This window comes from Drosophila takahashii, chromosome 2L (assembly GCF_030179915.1).
Source record: "Drosophila takahashii strain IR98-3 E-12201 chromosome 2L, DtakHiC1v2, whole genome shotgun sequence".
Lineage (NCBI taxonomy): Eukaryota > Metazoa > Arthropoda > Insecta > Diptera > Drosophilidae > Drosophila > Drosophila takahashii.
Window position 1 is genome coordinate 1,076,769 of NC_091678.1, and position 19,700 is coordinate 1,096,468.

Here is a 19,700-nt window from a genome sequence, read left to right on the forward strand (position 1 = left end):
GTTGGTCGCAACAACACTGCCGCATTGACCAGATACTGCTGGTAATTATCAGCATAATAAAGAAATCATTTCAATTACAAAATTTCATAAACGCCATTTATCGGAATCAGAATAAATACAATTTTTTGCTTAAAAATAACAGAACAATAAAGACAATTGCAAATTTTAGAGTGTATAAATAGAACCTTAATAAAGACTTGTTTTTAATTAAGAGCATATGTGTATAAATCATGGAACTCGGTTCGAATTTAACTAAATCCTTCAGACACTTTTAAATCCTACATAAAATCGTGTTAAAGCCCTAACTAAAAAGCGTGTGTATGCATCAGATCCTGTCATACTGAATCGTTTCCTGTCTGAATCCCTCGATAAAATTAAGTAAACTTTGAGCTTAAGCTAAATACCGCGTATGTACAGAATACTCGGGGGCGACTGGCTGGATTATATTGATATGGCGGCGCTGGCTGGGATTGACCTTGGAATTGAATTTATCTAGATTTGGGATAGGTAAAGGCCGTGCTTGGCATCGCACACCACGTTGAGGGCGTAAAAGTCCCAGTAGGAGGTCATGTGGAAGCCCATGTTGGTCAGCACCACGATGTACTCGAACAAGGCGAAGAAGGTGTACACTGGGGATATAAAATTTGAATATTAGGTAGGTTTATAAAGAGTAAATAACGAGTGGAATCGAAGTTAGGGTTTTTTTAACATCCAGCAATTAACAAGAAGTATTAATAAAAAACGAAGAAAGTAAAGATCTGAGTTGTAGAGTCTAATCTAAAGCTATTAAACCGAACATATAACTATGCTCAGTACAAAATCCAATTAATAACGTACAAAATTCGAGATAAAGGTCGATAAGATTGTCTGAAGTTCAAATTGAGATTAATAAAAGTAAGAAACTATTTCATAGTTTTCTGAAAATATATTTTATGAAACTTTTAACGATTGTCCTATGTATAGCCGAATATTGATTAAATCCTGATTTTTAAAGGCGACTTAAAATTCAGATATTTTAAGAAAAAATCCGAATTTAGCTCTATATATAACTATCTTAATATAATACCAATACAAATACAAATTTTTTAAGGATCATCTAAACTTTTCCTATATAGAAGCAAAACTTGATACAATCCTTAATACAAAATTCGAGATAAAGGTCGATGAGATTGTCTGAAGTTCAAATAGGGATTATTGAAAGTAAGAAACCACTTAATATTTTCTGAAAATATATTATAAGGAACTTTTAAAGATCTTAACTTATTAAATATTCATAAAATCCTTAATTCATTAGGCGAATCCCATCAGTATTCCACTCTTATCGTATCCTAGAAGCCATATACACTCACCTCCCGCCTCGCAGTGCGAGTTGTGCCGCACGAAACAGTATCCCGCCAGTCCGAAGGCCACCACATTCACCAGGAAGAGGTTCCGCTTGTACCGCAGCGACTTCTCCTCGTGCGGCAGGAGCACGGTCTTCCGGATATTCCTGTTCAGCAGGTAGGACATCAGCATATAGCACTCGGAGCAGGCGATGAACACCACAAAGGCGTTCCTGTGGGTCTCATAATTATCCGCAGAAGTCCAGAAGGACAGGCAGAAGAGGGCCAGATCCTCGACGACGTTCAGGAAGCAGGCCAGGATGCCCAGCAGCCTCCTGCTGCGGCGGATGTGCTCCCTGTAGTGCTCCAGATAGATCTTGGCCACCGCCAGGCGGAGTGGCAAATGCAGGAAGATGGCCAGGCGCCACACGGTCTTCTGCGGCTCATAGTTCCCGATGGCCGCCGAGACGGAGGGCAGGTAGTTGGTCACATCGCAGTGGGTGTAGGTGCTCCGCACAAAGTCAAAACTCAGCGACCAGATGACGCAGAAGAAGAAGCCTCCCAGGGGCAAACTGAGCGCCAGCAGGGCCAATCTCGCGAAGGGAAGCCGGAAAAAGACGCTCTTGGGATCGCTGAATCGCTCGTAAGTGGGCAGCATTTGAGCTCCGGTGTGGGTGGACTATTGTGGGTGGTAGGTGGGTGCTTCCCTTAGCTGAGCTCGCTCCACATTTTCCAGTTCCTCGCTCCTAGTAGCACTAATCTTAGTTTTTTCACCGCGAACTTGCCTACGTTGTAAACATTGCGAAAAGAGGTTGTAAACAAGTGATCGATACCAGCTGACTATCGACCGCTGGCGGGGGTGGTTGATTATCGAATTTGCCTGTGCAATTACTTCTTAAAATTAAATTACGGGGAAATTATGGCTGTTATATAAGTAAAACTTAGGCAATTGGCTAGTCGAAAAGCAGATAAACAGTTTTATCATCAACACTAACTAGGCGTATACTTAATTTCAATGCCACAATGTAACCGCCAACAGTGCTGGCCAATATCGATTAATAAAAGTAGCTAAATTGGGTTTAAAGTGAATTATAATTTCTAAAAATATTTTATTACTTACATTTTATTGTTGCTATATTAAAAACAAAAAAACTTTTACTGTAATATATATTTTACAATATCAAAGTTTCATATATTTTTAAAATAAATATTTTATAAAATAAAGGCTGAAAAAATCTGTCAAAAAATTAAATTTGTATAAACTATAAAATTATTTTTGTATCATTATTAATTAAGTTTTTTATTTTTAGAGCTAGCTAAATTTGGCTATAAAACAGATAGATAGCCATCCCTACCCCTGCCACCCGGCAACCTATCGATATCGATAACGCCGGCTGCGCACTAGCACAACAAAACAGCACGCGCAAAAAAGAAGAGAAACTGCATTGTTTACCAGAACTCTAGAGTAAATCCAGGCACCCCCGAAACCCGAGATGGACATCCTTCTGGCCAACGTGAGCGGGCTGCAGTTCAAGGCGGAGCGGGACCTGATCGAGCAGGTGGGCGCCATCCCGCTGCCCTTCTACGGCATGGACAAGTCCATTGCGGCGGTCTGCAACTTCATCACCCGCAGCGGCCAGGAGTGCGACAAGGGCAGCGCCTGCCCCTTCCGGCACATCCGCGGCGACCGGACCATCGTCTGCAAGCACTGGCTGCGCGGCCTCTGCAAGAAGGGCGACCAGTGCGAGTTCCTGCACGAGTACGACATGACCAAGATGCCCGAGTGCTACTTCTACTCGCGCTTCAACGCCTGCCACAACAAGGAGTGCCCCTTCCTGCACATCGATCCGCAGAGCAAGGTCAAGGACTGCCCGTGGTACAAGCGGGGCTTCTGCCGCCACGGCCCCCACTGCCGGCATCAGCATCTCCGGCGGGTCCTCTGCATGGACTACCTGGCGGGCTTCTGTCCCGAGGGTCCCTCCTGCAAGCACATGCATCCCCACTTCGAGCTTCCGCCCCTCGCCGAACTGGGCAAGGATCAGCTGCACAAGAAACTGCCCACGTGCCACTATTGCGGCGAACTGGGCCACAAGGCCAACTCGTGCAAGCAGTATGTGGGCAGTCTGGAGCACCGCAACAACATCAACGCCATGGATCATTCGGATAGGCATTCTGGAGGACACTCCGGCTACTCGGGGCACTCGGACAACAATAATGACAACAACGACAACAACCAACCGCCCAGTCACCATGGTCACCGGGATTCGCATGGCCCCGGCTTCGTCAAGGTGCCCACGCCGCTGGAGGAGATCACCTGCTACAAGTGCGGGCACAAGGGACACTACGCCAACAAGTGTCCCAAGGGCCACCTCGCCTTCTTGTCCAACCAGCATAGTCATAAGTAGGGACGCTCTGCTCTGTATGATTAGATTGTAAGAGTGCAGAAATAAAGGTCGAAATGGGGGACTATCTACTATGGCCCCCTGAATGGCCCACGAAGATCGCAAGATCCCAACTGCCGCAGGTGAACGTTTTCGATTATTTTCAGTTTAAGCAAGTCGGCTCGCATTTTCCATAAATGTCTCATCAACTGCCAGTAGATCGTATTCTGTTATCAGCGAAATAAACATTCTCTATAAGTATCTAAAAATTATACTATTTTTGGAAAAGATTTGGAATGGAATTGGCTTGCAAAGAAAATATTAAAATGCGAGTTTTTAGGCTTTCGGGTCAAGATAGAAATATGTTTAGATTAATTTTAGGAGACAAAGTGTTCATATTCAAAGAAAACTTATACCTTTAAATTATTTAGAATTCTTAATTTTATACTTAAAATTCATTTATGTTTTTTCAATGTTTTATGTATATCAAAACGTTGTTTTTTGCTTTAAAAATATGAAAATATATTAAAATTTACATCGAAATGTATTATCTTAACTATACAAAACATGATAATGAATATACAACATATTGGGTCATGTTTCCATAAAAACTATCTTATCTATCCTATAACATTAATAGCAATATAACAATATATTGACTTTAATATAAATGTACATAAAAATATACCATATTAACTATACAAAAAATAAGAATGAAAATTCGACATATTGGATAATGTCTCCATAAAAACTATCTTATCTATCCTATTACAAAGTGGACATCAGGAAAATTATAAGTTTTTTAAGTAAATACCTATAACTATTTATATTTGAAGAACTATTTATAAGAAGATGTATATTTAATCCGTTTTCTCCCATATATTTGGATTATAACCCAACCAACTTTCGAATTTCATTTTCGGCGGGTAACTGTCTATCCGAGTTCTCCACCAGTCTCGAGTCGTCTCTTGTTTTCGGAACGGAACGGTAATCCATCCCAAGAGATCCGGATACGGGCACACTGGTCGGACTCAGAGATTCAGAGATTCCAGGTCGTCAACAATTGCGCACTAAATTTTCCGTAAAAAACAAACAAAGTCGACCGTTCGGACTTATCTACTGAGGATATATAGACGACAGCACAGCCATGACAATTCTGGGCAAACTGCGGGGGGAGATTACGGACCAGGAGAAGGTTCCCCTCCCGATGAACCTGAACGACGAGGCGCTGATGCACCATGGCTCCCTAATCGCAGTGAGTTTTTTTTTCGCATTTTGAAGTTGGCATCCTTATTTTGCGCAATCGTTTTGGTGTCCTTGCGGGGTGTCCATGATGTCCACCCCTATATATTCGTCCTTCGGGTTTCCCGAGAGCCACAAGTTTCGTGATGGCAGGTGACTCCGATTCGGAATACGAAATTCGGAATCCGAATTACAGCCTCTGCAGGCCATCGATTTTTCCGCGCTGGAATTTCCGCACTCCCTGGTGTCCTTGTGACGCCCCCCCGCCCCGCAAATCCCCGCCTGCGAGTGACGTGTGCCCATTCACTTTCCTGGGCCTTCTCGAGGTCAACGGGGGGTTGGGGAGGTCCTGTTGCTGGCGGAGATTGGCCCTGACAGCTGGGGAAACCCAATTCCAGCTCCTTTGACCTCGATGGGAGTGTGGGTATGCGGGGTATCCAAAGAAAGTCGTGCCTTATCAGCTGGCCAGTCATAAACAGCCCAGCCATTTCAAGTTCTTAGCATTCTTTACTATATATGTAGTATATCTTTATCGGGTTTCTGCGATTATGCACAGTCAGCCGTGCATTCAATGGAGTTTTTTTATCTGCATTGCAATTTTTAGCTTTTCTTCTAGTAAACAGATTGTAGGAAATTATCTATTTATTAATAAAAAATATTTTTTTTTAATAATTTAACTTTTTAGATTTTTTTAATGAACCCTATTTGTTTCTCTATATTTTTAAATGAACATGAAAATGCCAACTATATTGATCTATTTACCTTGTTTTTGGTCATCTAGCAAGGTCCACTCTAATTTGCATGCAAATGCCTTCAATTGATTAAATGGTTGCAAGGGGAACTTTTTTTGACCTGACAAAGTAATCTCTTGCTAAAGGCGTAGTTTCCAATGAATATGGATTAGACAAAGGGATGCAGTTACGACTGCATTAGTCATATACACTATTTTACCTTTATGCCAATTTTATTTTACCTTTGCCAGCAGAAAAAATTAAAGTGCTAAAACAGCTTAAAATTGTTTAATGTTTAGCAAATTAAATTTTTGCTTATACTATCAACATTTGAGTCAGCTGCTTTATTATATTTGTACTATTTCTGCGACTTATCGCCTTTTTTATGACTCCCAACTGGAACAATAAGTCTTTGTACATACATATGTTGATAAGGAAAACCAATATCACAAATAGCGCAAAAAAAACATTTAAGATAATTATAGTTAATGGAATTGTTCTACATTTTCATTTTTTGAAGTATATGATACGATATAGGAACACTTTTTTAAGATACAAAAATACATTTCGAATAAAAAATTGGAATTTTTTTTTTAAAAACTCACATTTAAATATGTGTTAATCTACTTTTACTTTCGAAAATTGCATTTGTACATTTTCCGAAATTATATTAGTACCTATTTGATGATACAATTTAGAAAGCATTTTTAAAGATTCAGAAATACATTTTTAATATAATTTGAAATTTTTATTATAAAAACTCACATTTAAATATTATTGGGTTAATCTTCTTCTACTTCCAAAAATTCCTTTTGAAAATTTTCGGAAATTATATTAGTATCTATTTCATTATTTCAAAATGTCGACAGTTTTCTATTTCTCGATATTTAAATTAGGTTTTCCTTCAAAGCATCGATATTATCGAATCAAGATTGTCAAAGTATCGTAAATATCGATCATTTTCAGGATCTAATTTAAAATAAAATAAATTTTCCTTTTTTTTCAAATTGTTTGCTTTTTAAAAAATATTATTACCCATCCATAAATACATCTTATTAATCAATTTTCAATCCCACAGCCCAAGGTCGTTTACAGCGACAATGAGGCGGACACCGAATCGATGGTCTTCAACCGGCCGCAGCACCATTGCCTCAAGTCCTTTCTGCTGTTCCTGATCGCCGTGGTGGTGATGCTCCTGGGAGTCCTGGGAGGATGGACCCTCTACCGCGTGTACGCCCCCCCGCATGGCAGCATGCGTTACCACGCCCTGTGCGAGATTCCCTATCCGGAGGACTCGATGGAGATGGCACGCGTGTATCCGCGCACCGAGGGACCCTTCGCCCTCAACTGGCGCTCCCTGCTGCCCGACTTCGGGCCCAAGATGCCCGATCTCGAGGACAACTTCTTCCGCGAGGACATCGAGCTGGATGGCGACAGCGACGACGAGGGCTACGCCCGCGTGGATGTGCCCGACTTCAAGGACGGACGACGGGGTCGCTTCATGCACGACTTCAAGGAGAACCAGTCGGCCATCATCGACACCACCACCGGCAGGTGCTTCATCATGCCCCTGGACAGGGACACCACCCTGCCGCCCACCAGCTTCGTGGATCTGATGAAAAAAATGGGCACTGGCTACTACAACATCGATACGGAGCGCGTGCGGCGCCAGATGCGCGTGGTCACGCCCAGGATAACCGATCTTTCGCTCATCTCGGAGCGGATTGCCAACGAGTGCTACGACATGAAGGTCTACATGATGGAGAAGTACATCTCGGGAGGTGAGAATTTACTTTATTTAGTAGTAGAGCCCTGCATGAGTGGATTCAATGAATTGTTTTGAATTTTTTGTGTTATATACTAATGAATTAATTAGAATTTTGAGTTTAATAGAATTGAATGAATTTGAATTTTGAGTTTAATAGAATTGAATGAATGAATGGCATGAATTCCGAAGTAATTCAATTTTTAAATTTTTTGGTTTTATATGAATGAATTAATTAGAACTTTGAGTTTAATAGAATTGAATGAATTCGAATTTTGAGTTTAATTGAATGAATTTCTTTTGAAGAAGAAAGGGCCATAATTTTGTGATTAAATCTGCCTAAATTACAACATTGATTTGTTAAAAATTTAACACTTTTTGTTCTCGAAAGAAAGCACAAAAACTGGCAAATTTAAAAATTCATAAAAATTATACATTCATTCATTCAATTTGAAATTAATTAGAAAAACATAAAATTTATTTCACATAGAATTGAATAGAATGATAAAACAAAAATTGAATGATTCACTCAGGGCTCTATTTAGTAGTAAACCCCTTTACTAACTCCATTTCCCTTGCAGTTTCGAAGAGATCCGCTGATCCTCTCCCAGAATCCGGCAAGTACGCCGAATTCATGGGCAAGGGCGTCATCGAGTACGACCTGTCGAATATCGCCGAGGTGGAGGCCTACGAGGCCAACGAGGCCAAGCAGGAGGCCTGAGCGGAATGAAATGGATCTTTTAAGCTAAAAAACAAAAACACCCCATATAAGAATACACAACCTAAACAAATTATTAATTAGAATCGATTTATACATATAGAGGATGGAGAGGAGGAGATCTATTTCTGGTTCACCACTGGTTAGCAGGACATGTATCATCATTGGCCAAGCGAAATATAGCGAATCATAGACCATAGAAGCGTAACGAACTTGTACCTAGAACGCAATCAAAAGCGATCGATGAAATTGTGACAAATACGAGCAATGTATTAAGGAAAACGGATGAGATTGGATTAAAGGATTAGAGAGATCGGTACAGAGACACACACTGCGGCATTCCAAGTACATATTTTATATATACGCTCTTAAACTATTCTAACAAATTAACGTGTATAGACGGGATTCGGATCGAAGCTATTTACAGGCAAAACCAAAACCAAAAACAAACCAGGAAACTATCAGCATGCGTCGCCAGACAGAGAAACCAACAAATTAATCTAAATGTTCTTTAAAAACTACTTGAATGTATTAAACGCGAATTTGTGATCTTTAAGGGTTTTTATTTTTAATTGGTTTTCGGGGGACTAGAATATGTACTCTAAAATTAAATTAAATCTAAAACTAAAAGTACGACTTGCACAGGGCAATCGTGTGATCCACGCCGTAGGCCACCTTGGTCACCTTGCCATTGATGGCCGCCTTGAAGGGGAAGAACTGATCCTTCTTGTGGCCCAATCCCAAGTGGCCAAAGCGATTCTTGCCCCACATGAAGAGATCTCCGTCCGAGTTGACGGCGCCCATGTGAAAGACGCCGCATCCAATGGAAACCACTGAGGTGGCGTTGCTGAAGTCATTTCTTCCGAAGAGCGGGGGTAGAAGATGCTGTGGCCGGGAAGTCTGCTCCACGAAGGGTCCAAAGCCCAGGATGCCATAGCCCCAGGTGTAGACCAAACCCTGATCGTTGAGAGCCATGCAAAAGGAGCCGCCGGCAGCCACATCTTTTATCTTTCCTATTCCTTTAGTTAACTTTAAAGCTCTGGGAGTGTTTATCTGGGTCTCGGCGTGCTCGGAGTCGTCCAGCTGTCCGTATTCCGAGTTGCCCCACCCGAAGGCTTCACCTGCCTCGTTGAGGGCCAAAACGCAGTCCGAGGAGCAGCTGAGCCGCACAATCTTCTCCTTTTCGATGTCACCGCCGATGAGGGTTATTTGCCCAGCTGTGTGGTAGTTTCCCTGACCCGTCTGCCCATCGGCGCCCCAGCCGCAGGTGTAAATGCGTCCGTTTTTGGTCAAGAACATGCTGTGATCCTGGCCGCACTCCACCTGAACCACTTCGTCGTCCCTCCCGCAGATGTCCTCCTGTGGAATGCGGTGAATCAAGGCACTCTTGCTGTAGCGCTCCTCCTCGATGATGGAGCGACCGCACTGGCCGTAGGAATTGTTGCCCAGCGTGAAGATGGTGCCGTTTTGGGTGAGGACTACTAGGTGAGCCCTTCCCGCCGAGAGGCTCTTCACCTGCATGTCCTCATCCGATTCCCCCTGGATTCTGGGCAGTTTGATGGCCGTGGGATAGATGATTACGTCCAGGTTGGCGGGGTCCTTGGGGTTTCCCTTCACCTGGAATCCCAGCTGGGAATCGGTGTTCAAACCAGAGCCAAAAAGGGTTTCCCCATCATCTCTTTTAACCGCATAGGCAGTGAATCCGTAACCAGCGGTTACATCGGTTATTTCGTTATTATTGGAGAACTGCAGCCTAGTGGGATGGTGGACCATCTGCGTGTAGCGTTCCTGGGCCTTTTTCACGTTCGTTTGGAGGCCCAAAGCGCCCGTTTCCTGGAATCCCCAGACGTAAACGCGGTGCTCATGGTTATCGGTGGTCTTAGGCGAGTACTCCTTGATCTTTGACTTGTCCTGCGCCAGGACGCTCCTCTTCGCCTTGGCGGTGTAGGATCTGGTGATGCCAGGGAGTAATCCCCGGGTTTTTAGCATAATTAAGGGTAAAACAGGTAAAAAACCATGTAATCAAAATCACAACAAATAACGTTTATGAAATCCCTATCGATAACAAACCAGGGCTGTAAAGTCACCACTTTATTCCAACACACCTGACAACCCTGCTGCCTGACCAATCGACTTAATGCGAAAAAGAGGTAATAAGTAATCGCTATCGAAATCGCAATCGGACGGGACGTGAGAGAAACGGCTCCGGCAAAATCGTTAGAAATTAATTAATTAACCGCAAATCAGCGCTGCCAAAGTGTGCAAGCCAACCGCTAATCAACGTAGCTAAGGCGTGTGGTGTTTGAGAGCCCGGAAAATTGCTCTTTTCCGTATTGCGAGTGTTTTTTCAATCGCCGCAGCAGCATATGTACACACACACACGCGCACCCCCGCCCAACATACACACACACATACACGGCTAGGTGTATTAAAATTAAAGTTGTGTTTTTCGAGTGTGTGTAAAGTGCAATAGCCGAGTGGAAAGTGGAAGTGAAATAGAAAAAGAAACAGGAGTTCCAGTTCCAGGCAAGGAGTGTTCCGTCTTGACCCATGTCTTCCTAAGGATTTCCAAGGGTTAAGGCTGCCGAAACGGATAACAGAGGATAGGGATACGGATACGGATAAGGAGTGCCCAGGATAAGGAGGAGATCCAGCAGGAATATAGGAGTTGCCAGTCCAATCGCTTCGTCTCCGGTAGGTACACACAAAATATTCGGCTGCTCCTTTTAGCTCCTGTTTGTGCCACTCTCTCGGGGCTCTCTCTTTGCGGTCTCTCTCTCTCTCTCGTCCTGCGCTCTCTCCTTCGCATCACCTGGTGGTGTCCTGTGTCCACCACCCCAGTGGGTGGCGGTAGTCGTACCGCTGCAACCCTTAACCCTCGGCTTCCCATCACCTTTTTTCCGGGTAACCATGGTCGTGTGTTTACCGCTAACTGTGCCACCGAGTGTCAGTAGTGCAGAGTACCTAAAATATTGAGGGTACCTAGTTAAAAATATGGTACTTTTTATTAGGCTTAAATTCCTATTCAATATTATTCAGAAAATAACACTATTTGACTTGCCAATTTCAATTTAGATGTACTTGTACCTAAAAACATTGATGGTACTTTTTACAGTACTTAATACACAATTGTTTTTGAATTATAAATTTTAATTCATGAAATCTAAATAACTCAATGACCTGAAAGTTTCGATTTAATATTGAGATGCTTTTCAAGTTATTTGCGTACCTAGATAAGTTCTTGGTACTTTTTACCTTACTTAGTTTTAACTTGAAATGAGTATATGAGCAATATCAATTTGATATGCCTACATTATATCTACTCAGGTACATGTTTTTGCCAAAAACCTCTCCCAGGTACCCAAAGCCTGTACCTTTACCAACACCGACCATCCTTTGCAGGACGAAAAGTCCACCCTCTCGCTGCCAAAAAGCCACCACCTCGCTGAGAGATTTTGCGCAGCATCTCTGAAAGGAATCGAATCGAAACGAAACGGCCGGCAAATGTCGCAGACTCCCTCGGCAACAAAAGCCCAAAAAATACAAAAAACAAAACCGAAAGCCCAAGTCCCATTCTCCAGACCAAAAGCATCTACTTAATCAACTTGGCAGTAGAGTCGGTTAGGCAGCCCACTGAATGAGTGATCTTATGTAAACAGGCTGCCTGCCCTTTGCCTCCCACGCCCCCAGATAAGACTGCCCCACTTTCAGTTGCTCCTCCTTGGCTGCCCCACTCCCATTTGCATTTCCCCCTGGTCGTAACTCAATGTTATAGACCCCAAATGCTCCCATTTTCGGTGGGCGGGGGGCCACCAATTTGTTTGTGATGGTTTTCGGAGGGTCTAGTGGCCATACTCCCTCGCCTGGAACCGATCTTCAAGCAATATACACAATACACATAGAGGGGAAACAAAACTTTCCGCCTCATAAACCTATGGGCTTGTCCCCCGAAAAGCACGTGCAACTCTTTTTCTTTCTCTCGACGAAAAGACGAAATGTTGTCAAGAAAACAATGAACCAGTGCACAGGAAAAAACATCGATACCATCATAAGAAATATTTATAACATCTGAGTCATTTTATTATTTTTTAGAAGTCATATAAAACAGTCGGGAAGTTTTGTGTTAGTCAGGGGAATTCTTAAGGAAACAAATGTAGGAATAGGAAGTTGCTTTCGAATAATATTTATTTAATATATTACTTTAACTTTATCAGGTTGGTTGAAGCTCATATAATTCGAATAACATTTTTGTTTATTTGATAAGAATACATTTTGATGGTCATCTTAAGTAATTTACATATGCTTTATTATATCATATCATCATATCATATCAATTTTATCATAAACAACTTAATCTTATCTGTTTAATTCAAGATCATATCATATAAATAACTTATTTTGTAAAGTTCCTATGATGTTGATAAAGACTTACTTAAGATGTTTATTCCAATGCGATCAATGTTAGAAATCTAAAAATATACAAAAATTCTAAAATAATGTTAATAACCCAAGAATTGATCAAAATCTCAAATCCCCTACAAATTCGCCGATTTTTATCAGCAGTGTAATGTCAATGTCTCGGCTGTTGGGCTTATGCAAGCGCAAACAATAACAAAACAATCGCCAGGCCAAAGAAAATCCACATCCCAATCCAAACGGTGGTGCATTTCAGTTCATTGGCAGCCAGCCAGCCAAGCGTTTCATGTTTACCAAGGCCCAATCCGAATCCCAGTCAAACCGAACCGCCCCCTTATCACTCGAGCATTTGCACAAACATAATCTTTTTTGGGTTCTTTCTCCGTTGCTCTCTGGGTTCGGTTACGGTTACGGTTTCACTCCCCGCTTTCTCCGCTGAAAAGCAAAAAAATCAGAAAACCAGAAAACAACAAGGAAAGCAAAAACACAAACAATAACTGACAGTGAATCACTTTGCGACCAGTTCTTCACTTCCCAGTTATATTGGGAATTTTCCCGTATCTCGGTCGAAAGCAAAAACCTTTGACTAATCGATGGTAAAATAAACAAACACTCATTATCACATTGCAATTATTATGGCAAAAAATAGAGACAGGAAGTATTAGTAAATAGTTTACCAGAATTGTGACACGAGAAATGAAAGAACTTCTTGGAATAAGTGACTTGAATTTATAGAATTATACTATACTATTATACCAAGTTATAATACAAGGAATATTAGTTTATTTACACAGATGTTTCGATCGTTATAGAGAAGGTATAATCGTTTTTAGCTTGGTATATTTAATAGACACAGGAGGTATTAGTATATATCTTACCACATTTGTGACACAAGTTTTTTATTTCTTAAAATTCTTAAATTAAATTCTTTGAATTATACTATACCATTCTAATAAGATATAATACAAAGAATATTAGTTTACACAGATGTTTCGAAGGTTATACAGAAGTTATAATCGTTTATAGCTTTCCATTTCTTGGTATATTTAATCTTTAAATATTACGGCACTCGAAAACATTTTCTGCTGACTCAGATTCTCGCTTATGATCAAACACAATCGTAGAAAAGTGAAACCAAAAGTGTCTTAGAGCCAAAGTCTCAGCTTGGCCGACACTTATTGATTTTTAATTATCCCAAGATGGCCCTTGGCTATGACATTGACTTTGGTTTTGGCTTTGGTGTTTGGCTTGTGCCGACCTGGCCAACGAACCCGTGAGCCTCTCTAGAGATCTTTAGCCTTCTTTGCCGCCTTATGTCACTCGGTAAATCTCGGCCAAGTGGCCAATAATTTCCCAATACCGCCGTCAATTCCTGTTTGTGACTCACGGCAGTCGAATGTCTCAGTTTCTGTGTCTTTCGTGGCCTGAAATGGCCAGAGATTTTCAGTTTCAGAGGTTCTCTTTGGGTGCAGATCAATAGCCGATGGATACTCATTCGCTTGCCTCTGGCAATTGGATTCAATTGAGTGGAGTCAGGCGGCTGCGGAGGCAGCAACTTTCACTTGCACAGATTTTAATTGCCCCACAACTGGAATGGTTGGCCAGATCCCTCGGTTCCTCAGTTCCCCCTACAAATCATCATGATCATCACACAAACACTCCACTCATTCATCTTCATCGCCGGCTCGCTGACCCCAAAAACAAACATTCATCTCTCGGCTAATTTTTGAGTTAACTTGGAGCTTGAGTTTCCCGTTTTGAGTATTTCGAGTACACGTGCCTTGTATTTTTTCAGCTAATCATTTTCACGCTTCTTGGCTTATAAACAATTAAACCTAATTTGCATATCATATCATTTCTTTCTTTCTATGTTTCTTATTCGTATTCATTTTGCGTTTTTTGCATTTGGTTATGTTTACGTTTGCGCCACGCCTACGCTTCCGCCCACGCTCACGCCCCTGAAAAATCGAACCACGCCCCCCAATAGCAATTATGCATTGGCTAGAGGCGATTTGCAGCAAGCTTAGAGTGCCAGCGAGCTGCAACTGCAACACATAACCAAAAAATCATCAACCTCCTCAACTCGAAACTCAAGTCAAGTCCAAAACAACGCCTCTTGCCTCCAGGAGCAGCCCACCAGGAGTCGTCCCAGCTGGAGGAGCAGGAATCCCCCCGCGGCGGAGGAGCAGCCAGTCTGGAATGTTGGAACACCCCCAGCGGTTCGTGCGCAACATCCCCGACTCCTCAGCCAACTCGCATCCGCCACAGCTGCCGCAGCACCAGAATCTGAATCTCAATCAGAATCTAAATCAGAACCAAAATCAGATCTATCAGTACCGTCCCCAGGTGCCAGTGCCCGTTCCCGGCTCACCTGCCCACCACCAGCGACACTCGTCGCTCCCCCAGCAGCAACAGCAGAATCTGCAGCAGCAACAACAGCAGACGCTGCACCACCACCGCACCCTGTCCACCGCCTCCTCCTGCAGCGCCCAGCACAAAAGTGTGACCTTCGGCCAGCCAGCGCTCGACTGCGGCGGCAACGGCAGCGGAAGCGCCAACGGAAGCGGTAGCGGCAACTCCTCCAGTGGCAGTGCCGCCGGCAACGCTGGAACCCAACCAATGGCGGGCAACATGAAGCACGGTGAGTGGATCGTGAAGAGCATTAAAAGTTCTGGTTGTAAACGGTGCAGCGGCAACCAAAAAATGCTAAAGAATTCGCGTTTTTTTTTTACAATCAGCGAGTAGAGCATTAACTATTTAACTATTTTCTATAGCTGGTTGTAAACGGTGAAGAGGCCGAAAGAGACGAATGGTCCACCGTATACAAGAATATATGCTAAAGAATTCGCGTTCCTATTTGTTTCGTTTGGTTAAGATCTAACTACAATGGCTTCATGGTTCCTAGAGTTGGTTGTAAACGTTGCAGCGGTAGAAATAATTGATCGCTGCACCTTCATAAACCAATCTGTGCTAAAGAATTCGCGTTTTTTCTTTTTTTTTTTGATTCAAAAACTTCCGATTCTAGGTCATTTAGCTTGTCATACTCTGTTCACTTGCCAAAAATCAAACCAAACTAACTTTATCAAAATTCTCAATTCCCAGGCAAATCTCAGGAAGACGTCTGCTACGTGGTAGCCAAGTACGACTATGCGGCGCAGGGTGCCCAGGAGCTGGATCTGCGCAAGAACGAGCGCTATCTGCTGCTGGACGACTCAAAGCACTGGTGGCGCGTCCAGAACAGCCGCAACCAGTCCGGCTACGTGCCCAGCAACTATGTGAAGAAGGAGAAGCCCTCGCTCTTCGACAGGTGCGTCCTGGTTTCCTGGCCCCGACTAAACCTAAGCGTTCTTCTTGCTCTGATTTCAGCAGAATTAAGACCTCTATAATCTGTAACTGTATCTGTAACCGTAGACGTACTTCCTCCTTTTGCTTTGGTTTTAGTAATTTAACTTTGAACTGCTTTCGGCTTCTGTATTTTGTATTTTGTATTTTTCGAAACAAACAAATTCGTTTTGATTTCGTTGTCTGTCGAGCCCTTAGCCCCCCGCCCCTGCCCCTAAAAACTTGTAGCTCCACTAACACCCCCGCCAAACGAACTAGGGCTAGTCTAACCCAAAGAAATCTACTTAAATTTAATGAATGTTCTAAGTGCATCTTTTGTTTGACAACCGATATCTCTGATTTCTATGCAGCATTAAGAAGAAAGTGAAAAAGGGCTCCGGTTCGAAGACGCTGCCCAATTGCTCGCCCTCGCGACAGATCGAGAGTCCAACCATGTCGCGCCGACTGCCCCCCGATCCCGCCGAGGCCATCGGCACGGCTGTGGTCAAGTACAACTACCAGGCCCAGCAGCCCGACGAGCTGTCGCTGACCAAGGGCACGCGGATACTCATCCTGGAGAAGTCGAACGACGGCTGGTGGCGCGGACAGAGCGGCAACTCCGTCGGCTGGTTCCCCAGCAACTACACAACGGAGGATTGTGATAACGACGGCGAGATCCACACCTACGCCATGGCCGAGAATGTGCTCGATATTGTGGTTAGTATGGAATAGCAGGGTTCGGAAAATAACACACTCTGTAAAAAACGTGCTATTAACATGTTAAATGTCAAAGTGTTAAGTTCAAAAAAGTTATTAACATGTGTGTAAAAATTGTAGCTTACATATGTTAGAAACAAAAGTAACCCACACAGTTTATTTGCGTTTTATACACATCGTGTTTTTAACACAACGAGTTTTTGAAATTAAAACGTCAGTTTTCATTTGTGTTAAAAACACAGTGTGTAAAAAACACGTCGTGTTAATAGCACATTGTGAGCTGTGTGTGCTAACAATTATTTTTCATATTTTAACACTTGTTTTTGACACACATGTCAAAAACTTGGGTCTCACTGTAAAATACGATTTTTAATGTTTCTAACATGTGTGTTAAATTCCGAACCCTGTGGAATAATGATTATTTCGTATAGAAAAGCTATTTATATATTTCCTCCTATCAATATAGGTCGCTCTCTATAGCTTCACGTCGAACAACGACCAGGAGCTGTCGTTCGAGAAGGGCGATCGGTTGGAGATCGTGGATCGGCCCGCCTCCGATCCGGACTGGTACAAAGCTCGCAACAACCAGGGCCAAGTCGGTTTAGTTCCACGCAATTATCTCCAAGAGTTGAACGACTACCTGGCCACGCCCTATCGCAATACGAGCGCCAGCAACGCCGGTAACGGAAACGGAGGCGGCAGCAATGGCGGAGCAGGCGGCGGAGGTGGCGGCGGCGGTGGTGACTCCATGGAGCGACGCAATGAGGGCAACAAGCCGGCGGCGCAATCCTCTGGCCAGCCAATTGAACGGCCCAATCTGGCGGGCAAGTCGTGGTACTATGGAGCCATCACCCGGAGCCAGTGCGACACGGTGCTCAATGGCCATGGGCACGATGGCGATTTCCTCATCAGAGACAGTGAGACTAACGTGAGTGGAATTGAACATTTGAACTTCTACAACATAACTCAAGCTTTCCCTTTCGCTAGTGTCATATAAATCTTAACAGAAAAACGAATTGCTTTAAGAATATTTATTATTTAACATATTTATGAGACGCCCACGCAATCGTAATATTATTTAATCTTTTCTACATAAAAGTGGATGACAAATTGCATTTCTATTTCCGTACTGAAAAAATATAGGCAGATAAATCAAGAAAAGCGAAAGTTTATAGGATATGTTGTGGTAGTTTTATACCAAATGAATCAAGACATATTAAGAAACACCTTCCTCTCTTGCAGATGGGCGACTATTCGGTTTCGTTGAAGGCCCCCGGGCGCAACAAGCACTTCCGCGTGCACGTGGAGCAGAACATGTACTGCATCGGGCAGCGGAAGTTCCACTCCCTGGACCAACTGGTCGATCACTACCAAAGAGCGCCCATCTACACGAACAAGCAGGGCGAGAAGCTGTATCTGGTGCGGTCGCTGCCGAAGGCCAATGGCACGTAAGCAGGATAGAGGATACAGAGCGGCGGAATCTCAGCAGCGCATCCAATCCATATTACCCCCGTATTCAACAAGCAACACACATATGCAACACAAAAGATATACCAAGGCTAACTTGTAGGCAGCTCAGCTCAGCGCAGATCGACGTGTAGTTCAATGTAGTTCGGTTTGATTCCGTTCCGTTCGGATATTCAATTATGGACACTCAGTTTTTGGACTTAGATCTGATCAGACCAGCGTGTGTATATAGATCGGTTGGTTCAACGCGACCCGTACTCATATATTAGCCACGGACAAAGGACCTTTTTGTACTTTTATATAATTGAATTAACTAAATTACCGCTTAATTATCGCATTGGCTATATGTTAACGAGAAATGAGAAACGATAAACTAAAGATAACTCATTATCGCATTTGATTCGATTTGAGCAATTCTAGATGTCAACATGCAATTTACATATTTACATACCATACATGTGCACATATTATACTATATTCTAAAGCAAAGTTGTAGCAAACTTATGTACACAGTGAAAAGAGGCCGCTTTTAATCAGAACAGAACACTCGAACATGTAATATGTAATATGAGATATGATATGATGATATAATATGATACGATGTCTATTATCCACGCGTTAACCGTAAGCATACTGTGTACGATCATAACCAATCCGCAAAGATATCGATTTCGTGTATGTACATACATAGGTGAGACATCCTGATCCTGGATCCAGGATCCAGGACACTCAACCCACACAGCCAGAGTGAGGAAAACGCTCCTACAGTCATTTTTGTTATTTATCCATTAAACTAAATTATCGACTACGATATAACCACGCAAAACAAATACAATTGATATCTCCGGGCGGAGTCCTGCCCCCCGCATAATTATAAACATAATCTAATCGTTTGCTGGCGAGGACGAGGAGCAGAAAAGGATAAAACGGGGCGGCGACTTATACGCGTATAAGCCATACTGTACAGTTGATGCAATGCTAACCTAGGCACTCTTTCATCTCTAGATATACGTGTGTACTCTTATTTACGATTACGATAGTAGAACGCAGCGATTCCAGCTTTAACTTTTGTTTTCGATTATTATAAACTATTATTTGTTTTTCTACGTTTACTACTTATTATTACCATTATGATTATTATTTTGTTTTTATTTAGCTCTAGGAAAGTAATTAGCGAAGGAACGAAACGAAATGAAATGAAAAGAAGAGAAGAGAAGCGATAGGAAGGAGTGGCTGCCAGTTAAATGACTTTCGACTTTTCTTTCATACGCGAATTTTTAAATTATAAATCTATATTATACGAGTACGTAACATAAAACTTAAATAATTTATAGTAATTTAAACGATTGCTAAACCAACTAGTACTAAAGACGAAGAGAACAAACTAGAAATTATACCGAAACGGAAATGAATAAAAATACATTCAAATAAAACACAGGTCGCATGACTTTCGTTACTTACCCTTTTGGATATTGAAAATCAGGACCACAAAAGGATTTTTGAATTAAATAGCATACTTTTTTGGAATTCCTTTTAGATGAAATCTTAGATCCCAAAGTCTTATTATTTCTTCCTAATAGTATGCCAATTAATTTAATCCTTTTTTTCAGGAAAAACTAC

The 19,700-nt window shown here is 42.4% G+C and overlaps 5 protein-coding genes across 7 annotated transcripts; 3 read left to right on the forward strand and 2 right to left on the reverse strand.

Moving 5' to 3' along the window:
• Positions 1–74: 74 nt before the first annotated feature.
• On the reverse strand, positions 75–2,159 carry PGAP2 (Post-GPI attachment to proteins 2). The gene is made up of 2 exons (XM_070219363.1): positions 1,350–2,159; positions 75–629 (listed from the first exon to the last, which is right to left on the reverse strand). The coding sequence occupies exons 1-2, from the start codon at positions 1,978–1,980 to the stop codon at positions 493–495; spliced, it is 768 nt and encodes a 255-aa protein (XP_070075464.1). The 5' UTR covers positions 1,981–2,159; the 3' UTR covers positions 75–492.
• Positions 2,160–2,701: 542 nt separating this feature from the next.
• On the forward strand, positions 2,702–3,975 carry Clp (Cleavage and polyadenylation specificity factor subunit 4). The gene has a single exon (XM_017155949.3). The coding sequence runs from the start codon at positions 2,816–2,818 to the stop codon at positions 3,725–3,727; it is 912 nt and encodes a 303-aa protein (XP_017011438.2). The 5' UTR covers positions 2,702–2,815; the 3' UTR covers positions 3,728–3,975.
• Positions 3,976–4,721: 746 nt separating this feature from the next.
• Positions 4,722–8,715, forward strand: LOC108067130 (integral membrane protein 2B). 2 transcript variants are annotated; one of them, XR_011417656.1, is made up of 4 exons: positions 4,722–4,958; positions 6,755–7,457; positions 8,023–8,504; positions 8,559–8,715. XR_011417656.1 is itself a non-coding variant. In XM_017156020.3 (3 exons), the coding sequence occupies exons 1-3, from the start codon at positions 4,851–4,853 to the stop codon at positions 8,160–8,162; spliced, it is 951 nt and encodes a 316-aa protein (XP_017011509.2). In that variant the 5' UTR covers positions 4,722–4,850; the 3' UTR covers positions 8,163–8,715. The 2 variants fall into 2 exon arrangements, 1 of the variants encoding a protein (XP_017011509.2); XM_017156020.3 differs by having other exon boundaries at positions 8,023–8,715.
• On the reverse strand, positions 8,709–10,238 carry LOC108067129 (RCC1-like G exchanging factor-like protein). The gene has a single exon (XM_017156019.3). It carries the CDS (start codon positions 10,146–10,148, stop codon positions 8,784–8,786), a length of 1,365 nt encoding a protein of 454 aa, XP_017011508.2. The 5' UTR covers positions 10,149–10,238; the 3' UTR covers positions 8,709–8,783.
• Positions 10,239–10,306: 68 nt separating this feature from the next.
• On the forward strand, positions 10,307–19,515 carry dock (SH2/SH3 adaptor protein dock). 2 transcript variants are annotated; one of them, XM_044395027.2, is made up of 6 exons: positions 10,307–10,853; positions 14,563–15,216; positions 15,678–15,882; positions 16,268–16,613; positions 17,080–17,541; positions 17,856–19,515. In XM_044395027.2, exons 2-6 carry the CDS (start codon positions 14,775–14,777, stop codon positions 18,063–18,065), a joined length of 1,665 nt encoding a protein of 554 aa, XP_044250962.1. In that variant the 5' UTR covers positions 10,307–10,853; positions 14,563–14,774; the 3' UTR covers positions 18,066–19,515. The 2 variants fall into 2 exon arrangements, with proteins under 2 accessions (XP_044250962.1, XP_017011507.2); XM_017156018.3 differs by having other exon boundaries at positions 14,702–15,216.
• The last annotated feature ends 185 nt before the right edge of the window (positions 19,516–19,700 follow it).

Coding starts and splice junctions, on each gene's coding strand:
- PGAP2 (XM_070219363.1), bottom strand. CDS start 1,980: ATGCTGCCCACTTACGAGCGATTCAGCGATCCCAAGAGCGTCTTTTTC. Junction 630..1,349: donor CTCGCACTGCGAGGCGGGAG/GTGAGTGTATAT, acceptor TTATATCCCCAG/TGTACACCTTCTTCGCCTTG.
- Clp (XM_017155949.3), top strand. CDS start 2,816: ATGGACATCCTTCTGGCCAACGTGAGCGGGCTGCAGTTCAAGGCGGAG.
- LOC108067130 (XM_017156020.3), top strand. CDS start 4,851: ATGACAATTCTGGGCAAACTGCGGGGGGAGATTACGGACCAGGAGAAG. Junction 4,959..6,754: donor ACCATGGCTCCCTAATCGCA/GTGAGTTTTTTT, acceptor TCAATCCCACAG/CCCAAGGTCGTTTACAGCGA. Junction 7,458..8,022: donor GGAGAAGTACATCTCGGGAG/GTGAGAATTTAC, acceptor TTTCCCTTGCAG/TTTCGAAGAGATCCGCTGAT.
- LOC108067129 (XM_017156019.3), bottom strand. CDS start 10,148: ATGCTAAAAACCCGGGGATTACTCCCTGGCATCACCAGATCCTACACC.
- dock (XM_044395027.2), top strand. CDS start 14,775: ATGTTGGAACACCCCCAGCGGTTCGTGCGCAACATCCCCGACTCCTCA. Junction 15,883..16,267: donor AAGCCCTCGCTCTTCGACAG/GTGCGTCCTGGT, acceptor ATTTCTATGCAG/CATTAAGAAGAAAGTGAAAA. Junction 17,542..17,855: donor TCAGAGACAGTGAGACTAAC/GTGAGTGGAATT, acceptor CCTCTCTTGCAG/ATGGGCGACTATTCGGTTTC.